The sequence below is a fragment of the Neltuma alba genome, unplaced genomic scaffold, assembly GCF_004799145.2.
Source record: "Neltuma alba isolate B1F8T4 unplaced genomic scaffold, ASM479914v2 tig00013412_pilon, whole genome shotgun sequence".
NCBI classification, from domain to species: Eukaryota; Viridiplantae; Streptophyta; class Magnoliopsida; order Fabales; family Fabaceae; genus Neltuma; species Neltuma alba.
The window spans coordinates 141168-158759 of record NW_021637666.1 but is presented as its reverse complement, the minus strand read 5'-3'; the positions used below and the strand labels follow the sequence as shown (position 1 = coordinate 158759).

Sequence of the window (17592 nt, the reverse complement as noted above, 5' to 3'; positions counted from 1 at the left end):
GAGTATATGCGTAAAACATTTTTTTTAATGTATTACTGGGGACTCAAGGTTTATCAAATTCCCTCTTGTAACCAAAAAAGGAAAAGAAAACAGTTTTACCCCCTTCGAGTTACGGATGCTTTCAATCCGTTGACTCGTAACTTGCATATTGGTGAGTTTCGCATAGCCAGCAACTTCAGATTTGCATATCATTGTGTCAGCGCTTAGTTTATTAATTTTATCCGAACTGCATATTTCACGTAATTGCACAAGGAATATAGGTTTTTTTTTTTAATCTTATGTTTAGTTGAAGAAACGCGAATGCCGAGATAAAGTATCCTAGGGGTTCATCATTTCCTTCTTTCGGCTTCGTGGTTCACCGTCTTTACGTGGATATCGAGATAAGCATCATATCATTAAAAACAATTAACATATTTAAATAACAGAAAAAATTGCAACAAAAAAAATTAGAAATAAAAAAAATATAAATAAAGACCCATAATTTTGATAATAATTGGTAAGTAAATGATAATAGTTTTTGTTAATGGGTCCTATATGCAATTTTTCAATTTGAAAAGTTTTTTTTACGATTTTCTCAAAAATTCATGTAATTTAAAAACTAACTCATAATTTAAAAAAAATTAATTTCTTGGACGCATCGAAACACTTTTTACTCAGTTACAAGCTGAACCATTACTCTACTATTGGGGGGTCACTATCCGCCCCTAAAATATATTAAGGTAGATGGCATTTAACAGAGACGACGATCCAGGATCCATTTGGATCAGCGATTAGAAAAATAACTTATTGAAAAAGTAGCTTATATAAAAATAAAATTGGGTAAAAACTAAATTAGATAAGTTAAATTGTGTTTGGATTGGAATTTAGAAAAGCTATTTGCAAAAGTGAGATTAGTAAAAAGTTGTCTGAATTATGGTTGAGTAAAAGTAAGTTGGTTATAAAATGACCCAGATAGGTATGAGTTTTAATAAATAATGAAACATGATTAAAAAAATGATTTCACATTATACAATCGAATTAAAATTTAATGAATGAATTAAATTTTAAAACTTTAGAAAAATCATAAAAAGTATTTTAAATATAAAGTGAAATATGATAAAAAAAATGAATTGAAATAATACAATAAATTTAATTTAATTTAATGTAAAAAAGTAAAATATAATAAGTAAATTAAAATTGAAAATATAAGAAAAATATAAAAAAAAATTACTGCCAATGGTTGTGAATTATGGAAGATCGTAAAAAAGAAAGAACATATAAGCTCTTAAAGTGATCAAATAAGCTACAAAATGGAGCTTGAGCCTGAACGTATGTTTTCCAGCCTAAAAAACATAAGCTATTTTTTTATTTAAGCCCAGCCAACACCTATCTATTTCCAATCGGGCTTATAAGTGAAATAAGCTGCTACAAAAGCCCTGCCAAACAGAACCCCAGTCGTTTTCTCCCTTTGACGTGCTTTTTAAGAGCCGTGAAAGTAAACGGCGTGTGTCAGATAAGTTCGATTGTCTTAAAGATCAGGCATAAATCGACAATTTTCAGAATAAAAGGGCTTTTGGATCCGTTTTGATAACACTAGGTTTTTTTTTTTTTAAGTCTTTTATGGTCTCTTTTTCTCCCACCTTTAAAAGAAGAATAATAATAAAATCTCATTATAAGCTGTTTTATTATTATTCGAACTTTTCAGTATTCTTCCTATTTTTGAGTTTTGACCCCACAGATGGCTGCTAGGGTGAGATCAGATCATGATGGAAAGACGAGAGGACGTCCACCACTAGAGGAAGAGCCCCCTGATAATGTCCAATTTTTTCAGTGCGGCTATTTACCATGACAAGAAACGTCTGGAACATTCGTCGTGTTTATCCTCGGACATTGAAAATCAGATCAGAACTAATTGAAAAATAGTTTACTGGTTAGTGATCTAATCAAAATCGGATTAATATCAAATTGGTTGTGATAAAATAATATGATTTTTTTCCTAGACACATGTATCTTTCTATTGAAGATAATTTTACTTATATACTATTGGGTAGGGAGCAGCACTCTTCTAATAAGAATTCAAAGAAGGACTAATCATTTTCGTTATATTCAACTCATACTGATAAACTAAATAATATAATTAAATTAAACTTTTTTTTTTTAATTTTTACCCAGATTGATCTGACTCATTGCTTATTTTCCATCCCATGTTTCAGTGCAATGATAAAAGGCAAAAGCAATGGTTTGTCCTTCCCCCGCCCGCTATGGACACAATATCTTGAAACGTTCGTATTTTCGGCCGAAAATATCTTAAAGCATCAGTTATCGCGTATCACTTGTCAACGAGTTAAATGGGCTTTCTATCAAGAGAGCTGCGCATTTTGGATCCCTCCCCGCCCACTGAGTCAATTGGGTATCGTTTTAACCCAGCACTGTTTCAAATACGCTTCCATGCGCCCATTCCTGATGTAATTAACCACCGCAAAATCGGCGCCCCAAAAAAACAAGAAGGGTTGTAGGTCCAATTTTAATCACTATGAAGCCAGTTAAAAGCCAGTAGCTACCGACCGAAGGCACAGGGACAAAAACAAAAGGAATAAAGGGAGGGTTATTTATGAACAATGACCGCGAAGCTTTTAAGGCATGCATGCAGGCATTGTGAGCAAGACATGGTGATATTCTGGAAGCTGCAGATGTATCCCAGAATGCTTGTCAGGTCAACCAGAGGATCACACACAGACACACACATTTCTATAATCTCATCGACCTCCTGACTTCCGCAGGTAAACCAAACTTAACTTTGCGCCGTAATTGATCCAATTCTCACTAGTAATCCTGTTGTCGTATCAAGATGTTCAACGTAAAGATTCATCATGAATCAGAACACCACTTGTCTTTAGGTTATTATTCTGACCTGGAGTATCATATAGCATCGGGGTTAGGATTAAAACCTGGAGTATCAGACCATGCACAAAATTGAAGTTAGAGTCTTATACCTTTTGGAGCTCTCTGTGTCAGTGTCCCCACTTGCTTCTAAACTATTCTTTTGGCCGACCAGACCCTGACACGCTACCCCAATCCTCAATCTGCTTGGAATAACTTGTAACTTCACTTTTCTATCATCGTTTGAGTGGGCGTGTTTATAAGTGTTTTTGAATTCTATTGCAAAAAAGCCATTAACTTAACTCAATCCGGCCCTCACTCCCCCAGCTTTTTCCATCCCACCCTTTGTCCTTGCACGAGACTTGGCCGTACTTTTATTACTTGAGAAATTAGAGTTAGGATAGGTTAAACTTGGGTTGTGGTTTTAGGAGGACGGAGGCGCCCATTTTGGCGGCACAAAGTGACCAACAAATCTGACCATTATATACGTAACGAGATGTGTGTGGATCTTGATTGAATGCCACAGTGGAAGAGCCTGAAGAATAAGATTCACTGGGGTGTGTCAATTTCAGAGTCCAATCTGTCAGCTTCCCAAATGCAACTCCCACTCCCTCCCCCGAAGAGAACGTGCACTGCACTGTCCACAAACACAATGATTTTACGGACAGCGGATTCTTTTCTGTCAAGTAATTCTTAATCATAACGCAATACACAAAGATCTCTCACGGTTTATGATTATTTCAGTAAGTTTTTTGGAAAACATCTTTCATGTTATATTTATATTTTATTACATAACTTGGTAGCATACAAAGCGTGAGCAACTTTGCCTATTTAATGAGATGAGATGGCAATGCATGTTTCACGCATTTATGGATTACTGGGGGAAGAAACCACAGTGCATGCTCTTCCAAGGGGGCGTGGCCCTTTATAACTCCAAACTGGTAGTGATATTGTTACACAGTGCGGAGTAGTTCAAGGTTGCTTCTTTGGCTCCGATGAGTCTTAAAAGAATGTCCACTTCTAGACTCAACGTTTTAAATTTTCTTGCACTCACACTGTCACATCTCCTCTTACCTCCCTTCCTCCTCTCTCTCTCTATCTCTACCCCCGACCTGCATAATAACAGAGCCGGAGCTTCTCCTGCCAAATCTCAAACACTCTCAAGCTGGGGATTGCCTGTGGCTGCACTGGTGGGAAGGTCCTGTTGGAGAAGCAGGGCACGTGCAACATATCTGTCAAAGCTAGCTCTGAGCTGCTGTTTATGAGAAGATGCACGTGCTCCCCTTCTCCAACACGATTTCCCTGCCTTGTTCTTCTTCTGTCTGCCTCAGTTATTTGGTGGGTAATTACATAAGTAAGGTTAGCTGTTTCATTTTCTCTGTTTCCTCTCCCTTGATCTGTCCTCGTTACTGTCCAGTAAGGCGTTTTCCCCCCTTTTTGGTTTTTAGAAAACGAAGCCAAGGGTGGAATGTTGCATTGCATGCATTGTGTAAGTTAGAGGGGGGGGGGGGAGACGCTTCATGAGGAGAAACTAACAAAGGCCTTTTGTTTTCGGCCATGAGAAAATAACAGAGCCTAATTTTGCAATGCAAGTGTGGATATTTTGCAGGCTGGATATGGAATGGAGAAGGAAGACGCTGAGTCAGAGTGAGAGGATCTGAACATAACTGAAGAAGCAGAGCAGGGTAATTTGAGCCGTTCTGCACAGGCCAATGCTGTTATTTTTTTCTTATGGCCACTGAATAGTAAATTTCCGGTTCGCATTCCAACAGACACTGTCATTTTGTCGGAGACACCGTTACAAAACACCACAAAGTCAATGAAGTATTCATTATTTTTACTTAGTTTAAGAAGCTCGCGGGACCATGTAACACACTCACAGCACACAAGTTTTTAAAAAAAAAAAAATCACAGACAAGATTTGTGCTTAATAGACTTTCCTTAACCATCTCTCTTGGCTTCAACCAAGCTTATTAGTGTCATTCATCACCTATCTGCCAGCGGCTTATGCTTATATAAACAAGTTAAAGGAGCACTGTGCGTAAAAATAACACGTCAGTGCAGGTGAAGATTAAAGACGAAGTTGTTTTTAAGTTACGCCGAGATGGCCGAGTTTTCACCTTGAATACTCCAGTGCTTCCACCTCTCAACTTCAACTATAAAGTTGACGGCATGACGCAAGCATTAGGAGCGCCCTATATTTATCTGGCCATTTATATCATCCACAGTCCATGCTGAATCTGAATCTTATTTTTCTGACGCCAGCAATATGTTGTTATAATATTTGCTGCTTCCCGAAAGGGGACAGCACTTCAAGTGAGCAATCCTTACAAGTAAAGGAGCCATATTGAAATGTTAGAACCCTTCCTTTGATGGAAAGTGTTGACAATCTCTCTTCCCACTTTTTACCCTCCGTTCTCACGGAACTCCCCTCCCCACTCATTGAGATCTGGTTCTTTGATTACGCATGAAATCGTATATGCTTCAATAATGCACATGTACAACTTTGTCAGACTTAAAACATTATTCTGCATTTTGCCTGAAACATAGTTTCAAAACCCTTTAATGTTCTTTTAATTTTATTTTTAAAAAAAATCAAACTGAAGTGCAGTTTTGACTAAAGCATTTGAAGTGCTTGACTAACCATAATGTGACAGGAAGATGATGTAATGAAATAGTACACGGCCTTAAATTGGTCAGTGCGAGACGGAGAGCTATGAAGGCAATTAGAGAGGATTGAAGCAGAGGAGGATGTCAGAAGAGATGGCGTGAGGATGATGGAGGGAGAGAAGAAAAGGGAGTAGGAGTTTGCCTAAGGAAGTGGGGGACTCTGCAACAATGTGATGCTGTGTGTTTTTTGTGGCGTTGCATATAAGGAAGCTCATTTGCAGGAAGAAGAAGTTGCAGTGTTGGAAATTGAAGTGTGTGTGTGGGAGACAGGAATGGAAGGACCTGCTGCCAAAACTAGATGAACCTTAAAATGCAAGCAATGGTAACTCAGATATTCAAAACAAGACACATCACATGGAATAAATAATCACGTCCCAAACACGCAATACACATATATCAAGGTCGGGACTTGGGGTAAAAGGAAAATGAAAAGGGAGAGATGAAATCAACGGATCTGGATTCTTACACGTCAGTTTTCTTGTTTTGTTTTGGAGCCGGGGGGGATCACAATAACACTACGAGTTTAAAATCTGATTTGCATAGTAATTAGTAAATCACATGGCACACTTTCTTGGTTGGAATTATATAGCATTTTTTTTTTTGCTTGGCCTGAGCCTTGTCCTTCCCCTTGTTTGGCCTTGTAATAAATTTATTTTGATCATAAATATAAATATAGTAATTGAATCTTTTTTATTTTTCTTGTTTAATCTTTTTCTCATATTACTAGTCATTAATATCCCAATTTTTCTCACTCTATTTATGTCCATATTGAATATTATAATTAAAATATATAACAAAAAAGCGACATGTTTTTTATTTTAATAATGATAAATAATCAACTTAATCAGTTTTTTAATCTCCATCAATTAATTAATAAATCAAATTTTTAGTCTCCATCAATTAATTAATTATATACTGTATTTAGTATAAGAAGGAACGTTTGTTTTAGGCATCCCACTCTCTTTTTAATGATTACTTTTGATTTTTAATATAAGAACTAATTGACTAATTTGAGTAAATTAAATAAATTAGTTAAGTTAGTTATTTGTAATAAATGAGTGTTATCTTTTTTAAAATAATCTTGTTAATCAAATATATTAGTTAAAACTATCATCATTATAAAAACTATCTGAGAAAAAATAAATATGAGAAATAAAACAGATTAAAATTTTATATTTAAAATCAAAATAAAAATTAGATAAATTTATATTAAAAACATAAAATAAAATAAGAAACAAGTAAACCGGCTGGGGGAAAAAGCGGGCGGTCGGGAAACAAGAGTGTAAATTGGATACCAGAAATGGAATAAATGTACGTATTGTGCACTTATATTTGTCAGTGAAGTGACAGTGGGAGAGGCTGGGAATTGGTTTCTGGCACAAGTCGAAGGCTTTAAGTTTGGGAAAAGCCAATCTTGCATCAAAACTAGAAAAATCTCAGAATCCGGAACAAATATTTGATGAGGGCCACCTACAAAGATCAAAACATGACTGTATGTCTACATCGACAGCTAGGATCACTGAACGAAAATAGAGATAGGACTGGTAATATCAACCAACCCACAATCCCAACCCGCAAGTTGTGAGTTGACCCATTATGAGTTGAGCTCATGACGGGTCGAGCTGAAAAGACTCATTTGAAGACAAGCCAAGACGGATTGGTGGGTTGACTCGTCAACTTTGTCAAGCCTTGAGGAGGCCTGGCACCTGACAGATTGCATAAAAAAAAAAAAACCATGAGAATCGCCACCAAGCCCCAGGCTATAGAACAGTTAACGTTGATAGAACGAATAGAAAAGTCTTTTTACTCCTGCTAGCTCAACGAAGGCCAAAAAACAGAGAATCAGAATTAGAGCTAGTAATATGTGTTGGATCCGTAAGTTCAACCTGCCAACCCGTCAAAAATAACAAGTTAAGACTAGCTAAAAACCAACCTACCAGTAAATGAATCTTTTCAACTCGCACTGCCAGGCCCGCAATCCGTTACGGGTTAGCCCGCGATTTATTTTTTTATTTTTTAAATTATTATAATTGTGTTATTATATCTAAAAAATTTTAAAAAATACCTATATACTTTATTTGGTACTTCCAATCAAATATTTTAAGAAAAAAAATAAAAATCTCATTATATTATTTTAAATATTGAATAAGAAAAAATATATTAAAAGATAAAAATTAAAAATAATAATAATAATTGTTGGCGGGTTAACCCACCAAACAGGTTAGACTTGGCTAAAAGCCAATCTGCTTTCAAACGATACTTTTCAACTCGACCCATATGAGTTGAACCCGCCACAGGCCAACCTGCAACCTCCGGGTTAGCCCGTATTATCACTCCTAAATTCAGAATCCCTTGCTCGCATCAAATTGCACGTTCCAACCCCGAATTTTGATTTCCAACGGCTACAACATATCCGAAAAATTCAAGAAGTATAAAATATGATAGGCTGATGACTTGCCTTCAAAGCAAGCTTAGGGGGTGTTTGGCAATATGAAAACCATGGTTTCAGAAGCACTTTTCTTTCACATATTTACTTCGTAAACTGTAGAAGCACTTCTGAAATCATGATTTCCTTTAATCTCACCGTAACTCACATGACTACATGAGCAGCATGTTAAAGAACCGCAACAAGGTAAGCAAAGACAGGGTCATTTAAAACGATAATGCCCATGGCGGTTACGGTGAATAATAGAACTCTAATATGCTGCAAAACTGCAACGATATATTAACATCCATGGAAACCAGCACAACACAGTCGATCTGTGTTAAATATGGAAGCCTGACAAAAATGTAAGAGCGCTCTTTCCAATCCAATAGTAATGGCAAAATGCAAAATTTTCAATAACCCTCATTGTTAGATAACCTCTGATGTAAAGCAAAGGAACATTCTTTAAGTCATGCAAAATGGAAAGTTAAAAGATCCTCATGTCAATAAGCTCATAAATTTGATTACTCTTCATCCTCTCCCTCGTTCTCAGCAATGTTGAAGTATCTTAGTTCATAAACACTTCTATCTTTGTTAGCGGCAATCACTCTGAGCCAGTCCCTCACATTGTGCTTCTTTAAATATTTCTTTGTCAAATACTTCAAGTACCTGGAATCACGTATAAAAAGAGAAACACTGAAGAAAGTGCGCAACCACTTAAATAGAAATCTGCATGCGTTCTTGTAAATTTATTCTATTCAGATACCAAAATTTTCCAATTTAAAGCATTGAAAACAAGCAACAGAATAATCAGAAGTGTTCAGATGAAGAATTTGTAGAATGAAGATCCACGGCAAACTTCGGCAAATAGAGACGTCCATCTTCGATTTTCAAGAGGATGCGATTTACAGACAAAAAGCCAGTGCAGACTGAGCTTCTAAGGGCAAAACATTGAATTACAGCTCTATGGAGCGTGCTAAGCTCTACACAACTCGATGCATCACCTGTTTCAGCATGCACACCTTGATATTCCAAAAACACCAATGAATAATAAAACCACAAAATTTCATGCTGACTCATTATTCACACCAGACAAGCATAAAGTTATCACATGAAGGAATTGAGATGGTCGGAGATTCAAACACATAACATTACAAGAAGTATGCACAAGGACTAACGTAAGAGCGTGCATATCAAATTCTGATAATAAAAGGTTTGTTTTATAATTAATTGATTGGATGGCTGAATGCAGGTCCACTTCCAATTAGGCAATAAAAATAGTTATCTCAGCACGACTCCTCATATAAGCTAAATTTTCAGAGAATAGATGTCATCTCGACGGAAACTACACAATCACTTTCCAATTTTAAAATTTTAATAATGTGAATATCATTGGATTAAATTAAATTACCGCTTTGAAAAGTTACTGTCAGAGGTAACAGTAATCTTGTTCTTCTCACGGGCAACTGTAACAGTGTCACCAAGAGCACCAGCCTTGCCACCGACTTTAATCCTCTCCTGAAGAAATTTTTCCAGAGATGCAATGTCCATAATCTTGTCCTCCACTGGCTTGGAACAATCAATGGTGAAAGTAGCCCCTTTCTTTTTCCCCTTGGGAGCAGCTGCACCTCGTCGACTCATTTTTCTTTTGAACTTCAGCGCCCCTCACAATAAAGACATTTTTTTTTCTCAATATACTACATAAAAAATGTACCAAATACGATAGTGCACTAATTTCTGCATTTATATGCCACACTCTTTGAACTCAGGGGCACGGTCATCAAGTTTAAAAGATTTTTGCTTCAAACTCAGTAGCAATGCTACAAATTTCTTTTTCTTTCTATTCGCAAGACAATTTTAATGATCCGCGCAAGCCAGAATGCAAAATATAGAGTTTGAAATTCACATAACGAGAGCTTTCTTTTCTTTTTGTGTCTGTCGTCCAGCTGGAGGCACAATAGATTGAAGCAAGGATCTTCAAACTTGCGTGACAATGCCTCCCAGTTCGAAGAAGAAAAAAACTTAGTAGTGGCAGACTTGCAGTACCACAGAATTAAGATAACTGTCATGTCAAATCGGAAGGAAATGAGGGAGAAAGTGCTTCGTCCAACTGATTCATTATCTGCATTCTACTTGAAATTGGACCGAATATTCGTAAGGCAAGCAGGTTCACATCGCAAATCTAGTGATTAAATCTGGAAAACTAAGACCGTGTGATGAGCTTCTTGCCGCTTCTAAATCAAAGCAGGCATGAAGGGAAAATGAAGTAAAAAGTTTCCGCTTTTCAGTTGTTATCAGCGAAATCAAGAAGAAAACAGAGAAAGAGTTCCATCGACTTACCACTCGCCAAAACAAAGAGAGAAGCCTAAGCGGGAGATTGGCGGCTGGGAGGAAAGCTCTCGATCGCAAGGTTGGAAAAATTTAGGGTTTTAATTTTAACTGATCTTATGGGGGGTTAGGAGTCCGTAGAATTGCGTAACATGCGGCTGGCAAAAGAGGAAAAAAAAAACCTTGAAATAATAATTTGGGTTTGTTGTTGTTGTTATTTCATTTGGGCCAACGATTCGTCTTGTTATTTAAACGTCAATTTTAATCTTAATTTCATTTAAAGGTTAAGTTTATTTTAGCAACTGAGTTTCATTTGAAATTTAGATATTTTATCTGCAATTAAATTTTTAAACTTACCATTGTCGCAACATTTTTTTTTCTTTTGAATTTTATTATCAACCTCCCTAATTCTTTTGAATTTTATTATCAACCTCCCTCATTTTAATGTGACCTTCATGGGATGTGAAAACATTTTTTCTTTATTTCCTATTATTATTATTGTAACATATTTTAATGGTGTTTCTTAATTGACATATTTCTTTATACAAGCAGAGGTAACATTTTTATGTTTTTTGATTCATTTTGGTTCTCAATTCTTGCATGATCCGACTCCTAGCTAAGGAAGAAAACATGCCAAATATTTTATCTTACTCGAGCCGTTGTAATTTGACGATTCCATTGCCTTCTATCGAAGGGATGAATTTCACTCCCCTCCCCTTCTTTGGTCAAGCCAAGTAAAGATACTTCGCTTAGTTAAAATCTATTACTCTTTTTGATTTTTTAAAACAATCAGACCGTCCAAAATCACTCTCCTATCTGCGTTTTTTTCTTTTTTTCATCTCTCCCCTGCCTTCAAATCAAACCAAGTAGGAGAATCCTAAAATCCCTATGGCAAGAAATTCACCTACCTCCCCCTCCTCTCCATAAAATCCCTCATCCTCACACGTCCCCCAAAAAAATTATCAAAATTCCTCCTCCCTTTTCCCATTACTGAACCAAAAACCATGTTAAAACAAAGGGTTAAAGTGTAATTTTAATAACAAAGTTTACCTTGAGGGGCACTGGGCACCATAATGTTTATTTGGGTGCAAAAATATACATGAAGTTGTCAAAAGGGGCATCTGGTACCAGGCTGTTAACATCCGTTAGTTTACCGTCAAAGAGGCTCACGAAATCAGTTAAGGTGCATTTTAACAACAAAATTTATATCAAGAGGCATTAGGCACCATAAAATTTACTTGGGTGTAAAAATATATATAAACTTTTTAAAAGGGAAAAAATAACAAAATTCTTCAACTCCCATAAACGTCCATTAATTTTATTCTTTTGGGTCACACAAAATGCTATATTTTCTCTCCATCAATTTTCACTTCCAAGTGAATCCATCTTTCTCTCATCATAGTTAACAAACACGCTCTCTTTGTTATGTTGTTTTCTTCGCTTCCAAGCTTTCTATACGTATTTATGTAAAACAACACCTTTCCCTTCTAGGATATGAAATTCATTGCTTGCATCCAAGTACTACTTCTAGTCCTTAATATAGGACACAATAGACTAATTTGAGAAGATTAAAAAAATTAAATAAATTACTTTAAAGTATTATATTTATCATTTTTTTTCAAATTAATTTTCTTGGTTTATAAACTAATATATAATCAAATAATACATATAAATATTTTAGAGAAATCATGTACTATATGCTATATTTTCGCACTTGTTTTACTTTCTTAATTATTTTTTTCAAATTTTTCCATTATACTAAAGAGAAGAGGAAGTAACAATGAGTAGAGAGAAAAAATAATATTTAATGGAACCCAATAAAATAAAATTAATAAATGTTTATAAAAGTTGGAGAATTTTATTTTTGTTTTCCCTTTTAGAAAGGTTATGTATATTTTTATACCTAAATAAATTTCATGATGCCTAATGCCCTTTGATGTAAACTTTAATTTTGAAAATACATTTTAAAACTGACTTCGTAGGCCCTTCAAACAGTAAATTAACAGACGTTAACAGCGTGGTGTCAGATGCCCCCTTTCGATAACTTCATGTATATTTCTACACCTAAATAAACTTTATGGTACCCAATGCCCCTTAAAATAAATTTTATTGTTAAAATTACACTTTAACCCTAAAACAGATCTCCCAAGACTATAAAGCTTTGTAATCTACTACAATTTTTTTTTCCCCGATGAATCCACGTACAGTTTTTTAATGCTACCAACACGTGCAATAGAGTGAGCAATTAAGTGCAATCCGTTCCAACGAGATTAGAATCCTTTCAATTCCAACAAAAACACTTCCACCTGCTCCGCTGAATGCCAGCACATCAATTCACTACATCTATCGTACTAAATGAGTTGTTTCATTTTTTTTTTCAAAAAAAAAAAAACGTCAAATTGCTATCATGCTATCAAAGACGCATATGGAAATATCAATTTGTATAAGGCACCCGCGCAAAAACAACCCGGAAAACTGTGATGGGCTGGCTGCGGCTACAATCAGATTTATTACTTAGAATTCATTCGAAAACCAATGTGCCATACTGATGTCAGATAAAAGATCAATCAATCCTTCTGTGAGTTGAAACTTTCCATTGGGAGGAATTTCGCATATCTCTCAGCCTTTGCCCCTGTTTTGTGATCGTAGTACTCTACCACTGCAGCTCCAGCCAACGCTGCAAGTGTAAGAGCCTGTGCATGCAACCTGAAAATAGATAATGCATGTAAGAAGATTAGCAAACATGAACTGGGTATTATGACCTAAAATTCAATCCTCCCCCGGGGGGGGGGATCAAAACATGAACGGGAAATTATGCAAGGTCTGGAGAGATAAAAATTGCACAGTGGAAAAGGCAGCTGGTCAACTATTCCAAGCGTAAGAAGTGTGCTGGGCCATTTCAGGGTCTAAAGCCTTTAAGGGCTAGGAAAGAGGAGAGGAGAGAAATGGCAGGGTTAGGTTAAGAGAGAGGGTGAAAAAGACACAGCATAACCAACTTGGCAGAGAGAGGACAGGGGAGAATAGAAGGGAGAGGGCAACTGGATAGCGAGTAGAGAGCTCTACGCTTCCAAACACTAAGAGATTGGTTTGGATTGAGTTTTTACTTTGCTATTTCATGCATTAAAAGCTCACACCAAACCCAGGTTATTTCCTTCATACCAGTCAGATTGAATAAAGGAGCTTAATCCAGGTTTCGTTTGATAAATAACACTGCATTACTATTGATCTCGAACATATTTGGAGGTAGTAGAAGGTATGGTATGCATAAGCATGGAAGGAAGAGTTAAGACCCTAGAGAAGACATTGGAGTCCTTGAATGTAGGTGGCAATGATCAGGGAGTACATGGTGGAAATGAATGAAAAGCACCAGACTCCAGAATAGTCAGAACCAAGTAGGTACTAGCTCATCTAGCCTAGTACAGGTTCCAGGAGAAGAGAAGTCCGCAGCAAGAGCAAAGGAAGGAAGTTAAGCAAAGAAAGGAGCTCCTACCAAAAAAATGCCGCTATTTAAGCTTGGCAGATAAGACCCAAATAAATAGCTATTTCGGGTGAAAAGACATAATAAGCGGGTTAAGGGTTGTGTGAGCTTAGAAAGATGTCGTTCAATAACTGTTGAGAAACGAGGAAAACCAAAATGAAACAATGATCACCGGACAATAAAACAGTTTTTAGACCCTCAAAATCTCAAAGGCCTATCTAATACTAATCCATGTTAGCGATGTTCTTGCACAAGAAGTCTGTGTTTTAAGGGATAGTTATAAACTTGTAAATGTCAAATGCGCCGGAGAGTATAAGGAAGTAGGTGGATAAGGTGGAGGTTTATATCCGAGATTTTTGTAGGCTTTTACAGTGGAACTCGCATAACTTTTTTGAGAGAGGGAAGGGGGTATAGATTGGAACCCAAATCTCAGCGATATTTAATGTCTCGTAAATCTACTCCTACACTTGAATGAAAAAAAAAAAGTGTACAACTTGACACGCTTGATCTTTAGCCAAAATACTGGGCAAGGCATAGAAAAGTGTACAACATGGGTACAAACTAATTTAAACTTCCCTTTACTCAGGTTTTGAAAACACGTATGCAAGAGGGAATCTCTAAGACATGGGATTAGACATATTGCCTTGGTCGCATCGTTAAGGCGAAAATTACCAGCACAAGAACACATATTTTCCACTATATTTAGAGCTAAGAGACCTTCCTAAATGAGATACAAAGGTCGGGGAACAGAATCCCAGCTACCTATTAACAGTCATACGATGAAGACCATATGATGTATTGATTCCAAAGCCTGATGATTCCAAGCCAATAAACCCTAATACTCAGATCATTGTTCCTATCTAGAAATGGAAAGCAGAAATTGGACTTCTTGATACGTCGTTCAAACTAGAAAATGAGATTTGTCAGCAATTTCTATTCCGATAGGCCAATAGGGAGGCTTTATCAGCAAATCAAACACAGCTTTGTCTATGAATGAAGAAAAATGAGAGTACCCCAAATGACAAGCAACCGTAACTTACCTCGCATGAATGATCTTAACGCTGGTTTTCATGTTGGGTCGAGACCAGTTGTATGCAATTGAACCCGCAATACCGCTCAGCCAAAGAGAACCTTGTGGCAATATTCAAAAGAGGGTGAGAAATGTAATACGAAAATAAAGCAACAAAATACCGTACCAGAAGCCTTGAGAATCAAAACGGAAATACTAGATAATGAGAGTAAATGATTTAAAAATATCTTGGTGACTTGGTTGCAGCAAGAGAGAATAGCAGTAAAATCAGCCATAAAACGCGAGGATTAAAATATTTACCCACGGTGCGAAGCTTGTGCTCGACGACCCATTCCCTCAGAGATTCAAATTTAGTCTTGGAATCCGCCATTTTCAGCTGTGAAGGGGTGGAAATCCGGAGGAAGGGAGGATCGGGGCTCGGAGAATTTCGGAGGGGGAAGAAGAATAAGAAGAGAAATCGAAATTTTAAACCTACAAGATGCGTCACCCAAAGAAACATGTGTCGGCGAACGCACGAATATAGGTGGCGTGCGATTGTCTAGTCGTCGCCCCTTGTTTCCGAAAACCGCTCTAATTTCCGTGATCCTTTTTAATAAAAATTTGATTGATTGCAATACCAGTAAAAAGATTTTCGCAAGGCCTGGTCACGATTACTAATACTACCTTCGTTTCTTTCTATAAAAGAGATACAAATGTGTGAATATTGAAAAATCAATTAAATTAATTATTTATAATAGATCTGTGATAATGGTCTTAAATATCTTTTTTGACCATGTTAATAGGAATATTTAGAAACAAATTATAAATATGAAAAATAAATTTGATTGAAATATTATATTTAGATTAAAATAAAAATAAGGGGATATTAAAAGAAATCATGGGTATTTTTTAATCTTAGTGAGAAATTATGGATTGTAGGTATTTGGATAAAATAAGGGAATATCAGAAGAAATCATGGGCTTTTTTTTTTTTTTTTTATCCTAGTAGGAAATCATGGATTGTAGCTACTTGGATCTGGTCAATTTTTTGAGGGTGAATATTATATCTAATCTTTAGAATTGTTTGAAACTAATGATTCTAGTTTTTAAAATTTGACTTCAATTTGATCCTTTTATGAAAATAAAAAGATTGAACAATTTATTATTTCAATGCTTATTTTCCATTTATTAGCATGATCGGTGTTATTAATTTTTAAATAATGATGTTTTGGGAAGATAACTAGTAATAGTAATTAAAACAATCCACGCAGCCACCCATTAGCTTAGACTTTAGACTAGTTTCCATGACCTGCTATTTCCTCATAGAGGTCTATGCATTCCACAGAGAATTCATGTTTCCCACACTAGAATACATTATTGTCATAGTAATTCAACGAATTCACCCCTCAGTATTAATTCGATGATTTGTGCTGTGGCGAGGGAGGTAGAGATGTAGTTCATCCCATGTAATGTCAGCTATTTTGTCATTCTGAAAACGCACAAGTTAAGATTTTAATCTTTTCAGTAATTTTATATATTTTAAGTTTTTAAGTTTCATCATGGATGAAATAAATATTTACATTTAAATAGTTCATTTTTTTAAAAAGAAAACGACACTTTAACTTAGAAATATCAAAATAGCCACTTGAATAAACAAAATCCCGATTTAGCATAAGTGACCAATTTAAGATTTGCAAATTTGCTGAAATGATCATATTACCGTTTTTTTTTTTATTGTTTTCACAAAACTAAATATCCTCACTGGTTAGCCGGTTGCTGGAGCTCCGGTGCTAGCGGGGGTTGTTGGAGCTTAGGTGGCCACTGTCATTGGAGCTCTAGTGACAGGTAGTTTTTTTTTTTTGAAATTTTTTTCAATTTTAATAACACCGTTAACAAGTTTTGCAACACTGTTAACAAGTTTAGTATAGCACTTAATAATAGATTTTTAAAAAAATTAAAAAATAGCATTTTTTACAACTTCAATAATATTGTTGATAGGTTCTATAACTCTGTTAATAAGTTTGATATAGCATTTAACAACAATTTTTTTAAAAAATTCAAAAAGTGACATTTTTACAATTTCAGTAACACAGTTAGTATCATGGTTATAAGAGTTATTAATATCATTACATAATTTATTAACCATGTTATTGAAGTTATAAAAATGCCGCTTTTTAAATTTTTTAGAAAACTTGTTGTTAAATATTATAGCGAACTTGTTAATAGAGTTAAGGAACTTGTGAATAGCATTACGGAAGTTGTAAAAATGATTTTTTTTTTAATTTCTTGAAAAACCTGTTGTTAACTGTTATGTTAAATCTGTTAATAGTGTTACAAAACTTATTAATCGTGTTATTAAAGTTGCAAAAATTTTCAAAAAAATAGTTGTCGGTCGTCAAAGCTGCGACGACGGATTGTCATCACCTAAGCTTCGACGGCTACAGACCGACTAGTGAAGGTATTTGGTTTTTTTAAAAACAATTTAAAAAAAAAGGCAATATGGTCATTTTAGTAAAATTGTAAATCCCAAATTGGTCATTGATATTTAAATTGAGATTTTGCTTATTTAAGTGATCATTTTGAGATTTCTAAGTTTAAGTGTTATTTTGATGTCTTTTTCTCTTTTTTTAAATCATTTCTCTCAGGTAATAGAAAATGAATGACTACTACTAACTAACAACAATTATATTTGGTGAAAGGAGATAACACCTCACAAAATAACAAGTCAAAGTCTATATTGCTATTTAGAAAAAAGGAAATTAATTTACTAATCCTTATAGTTTTATTAGATTTGGAATCAGGTCTTTCTAGTTTTATTGTTTTT

General features: G+C 35.4%; 2 protein-coding genes across 3 annotated transcripts; both read right to left on the bottom strand.

The window, feature by feature from the left end:
- Positions 1 to 8220: 8220 nt before the first annotated feature.
- On the bottom strand, positions 8221 to 10401 carry LOC114737150 (60S ribosomal protein L22-2-like). Of its 2 annotated transcripts, none has more exons than XM_028925055.1 (3): positions 10295 to 10401; positions 9366 to 9607; positions 8221 to 8623 (listed from the first exon to the last, which is right to left on the bottom strand). In XM_028925055.1, exons 2-3 carry the CDS (start codon positions 9593 to 9595, stop codon positions 8479 to 8481), a joined length of 375 nt encoding a protein of 124 aa, XP_028780888.1. In that variant the 5' UTR covers positions 9596 to 9607; positions 10295 to 10401; the 3' UTR covers positions 8221 to 8478. The 2 variants fall into 2 exon arrangements, with proteins under 2 accessions (XP_028780888.1, XP_028780887.1); XM_028925054.1 differs by lacking the exon at positions 10295 to 10401 and adding an exon at positions 10001 to 10167.
- A 2131-nt stretch (positions 10402 to 12532) lies between these two features.
- LOC114737149 (uncharacterized) lies at positions 12533 to 15272 on the bottom strand. Its single transcript, XM_028925053.1, has 3 exons — positions 15091 to 15272; positions 14801 to 14891; positions 12533 to 12988 (listed from the first exon to the last, which is right to left on the bottom strand). Exons 1-3 carry the CDS (start codon positions 15158 to 15160, stop codon positions 12850 to 12852), a joined length of 300 nt encoding a protein of 99 aa, XP_028780886.1. The 5' UTR covers positions 15161 to 15272; the 3' UTR covers positions 12533 to 12849.
- Between the last annotated feature and the right edge of the window lie 2320 nt (positions 15273 to 17592).

Excerpts from the sequence above, each read along its gene's own strand:
- LOC114737150 (XM_028925055.1), bottom strand. The coding sequence starts at position 9,595 with ATGAGTCGACGAGGTGCAGCTGCTCCCAAGGGGAAAAAGAAAGGGGCT. Across the intron at positions 8,624-9,365 it reads GACAGTAACTTTTCAAAGCG|GTACTTGAAGTATTTGACAA; the intron begins GTAATTTAATTT and ends ACGTGATTCCAG.
- LOC114737149 (XM_028925053.1), bottom strand. The coding sequence starts at position 15,160 with ATGGCGGATTCCAAGACTAAATTTGAATCTCTGAGGGAATGGGTCGTC. Across the intron at positions 14,892-15,090 it reads GCACAAGCTTCGCACCGTGG|GTTCTCTTTGGCTGAGCGGT; the intron begins GTAAATATTTTA and ends TATTGCCACAAG. Across the intron at positions 12,989-14,800 it reads GTTAAGATCATTCATGCGAG|GTTGCATGCACAGGCTCTTA; the intron begins GTAAGTTACGGT and ends ATCTATTTTCAG.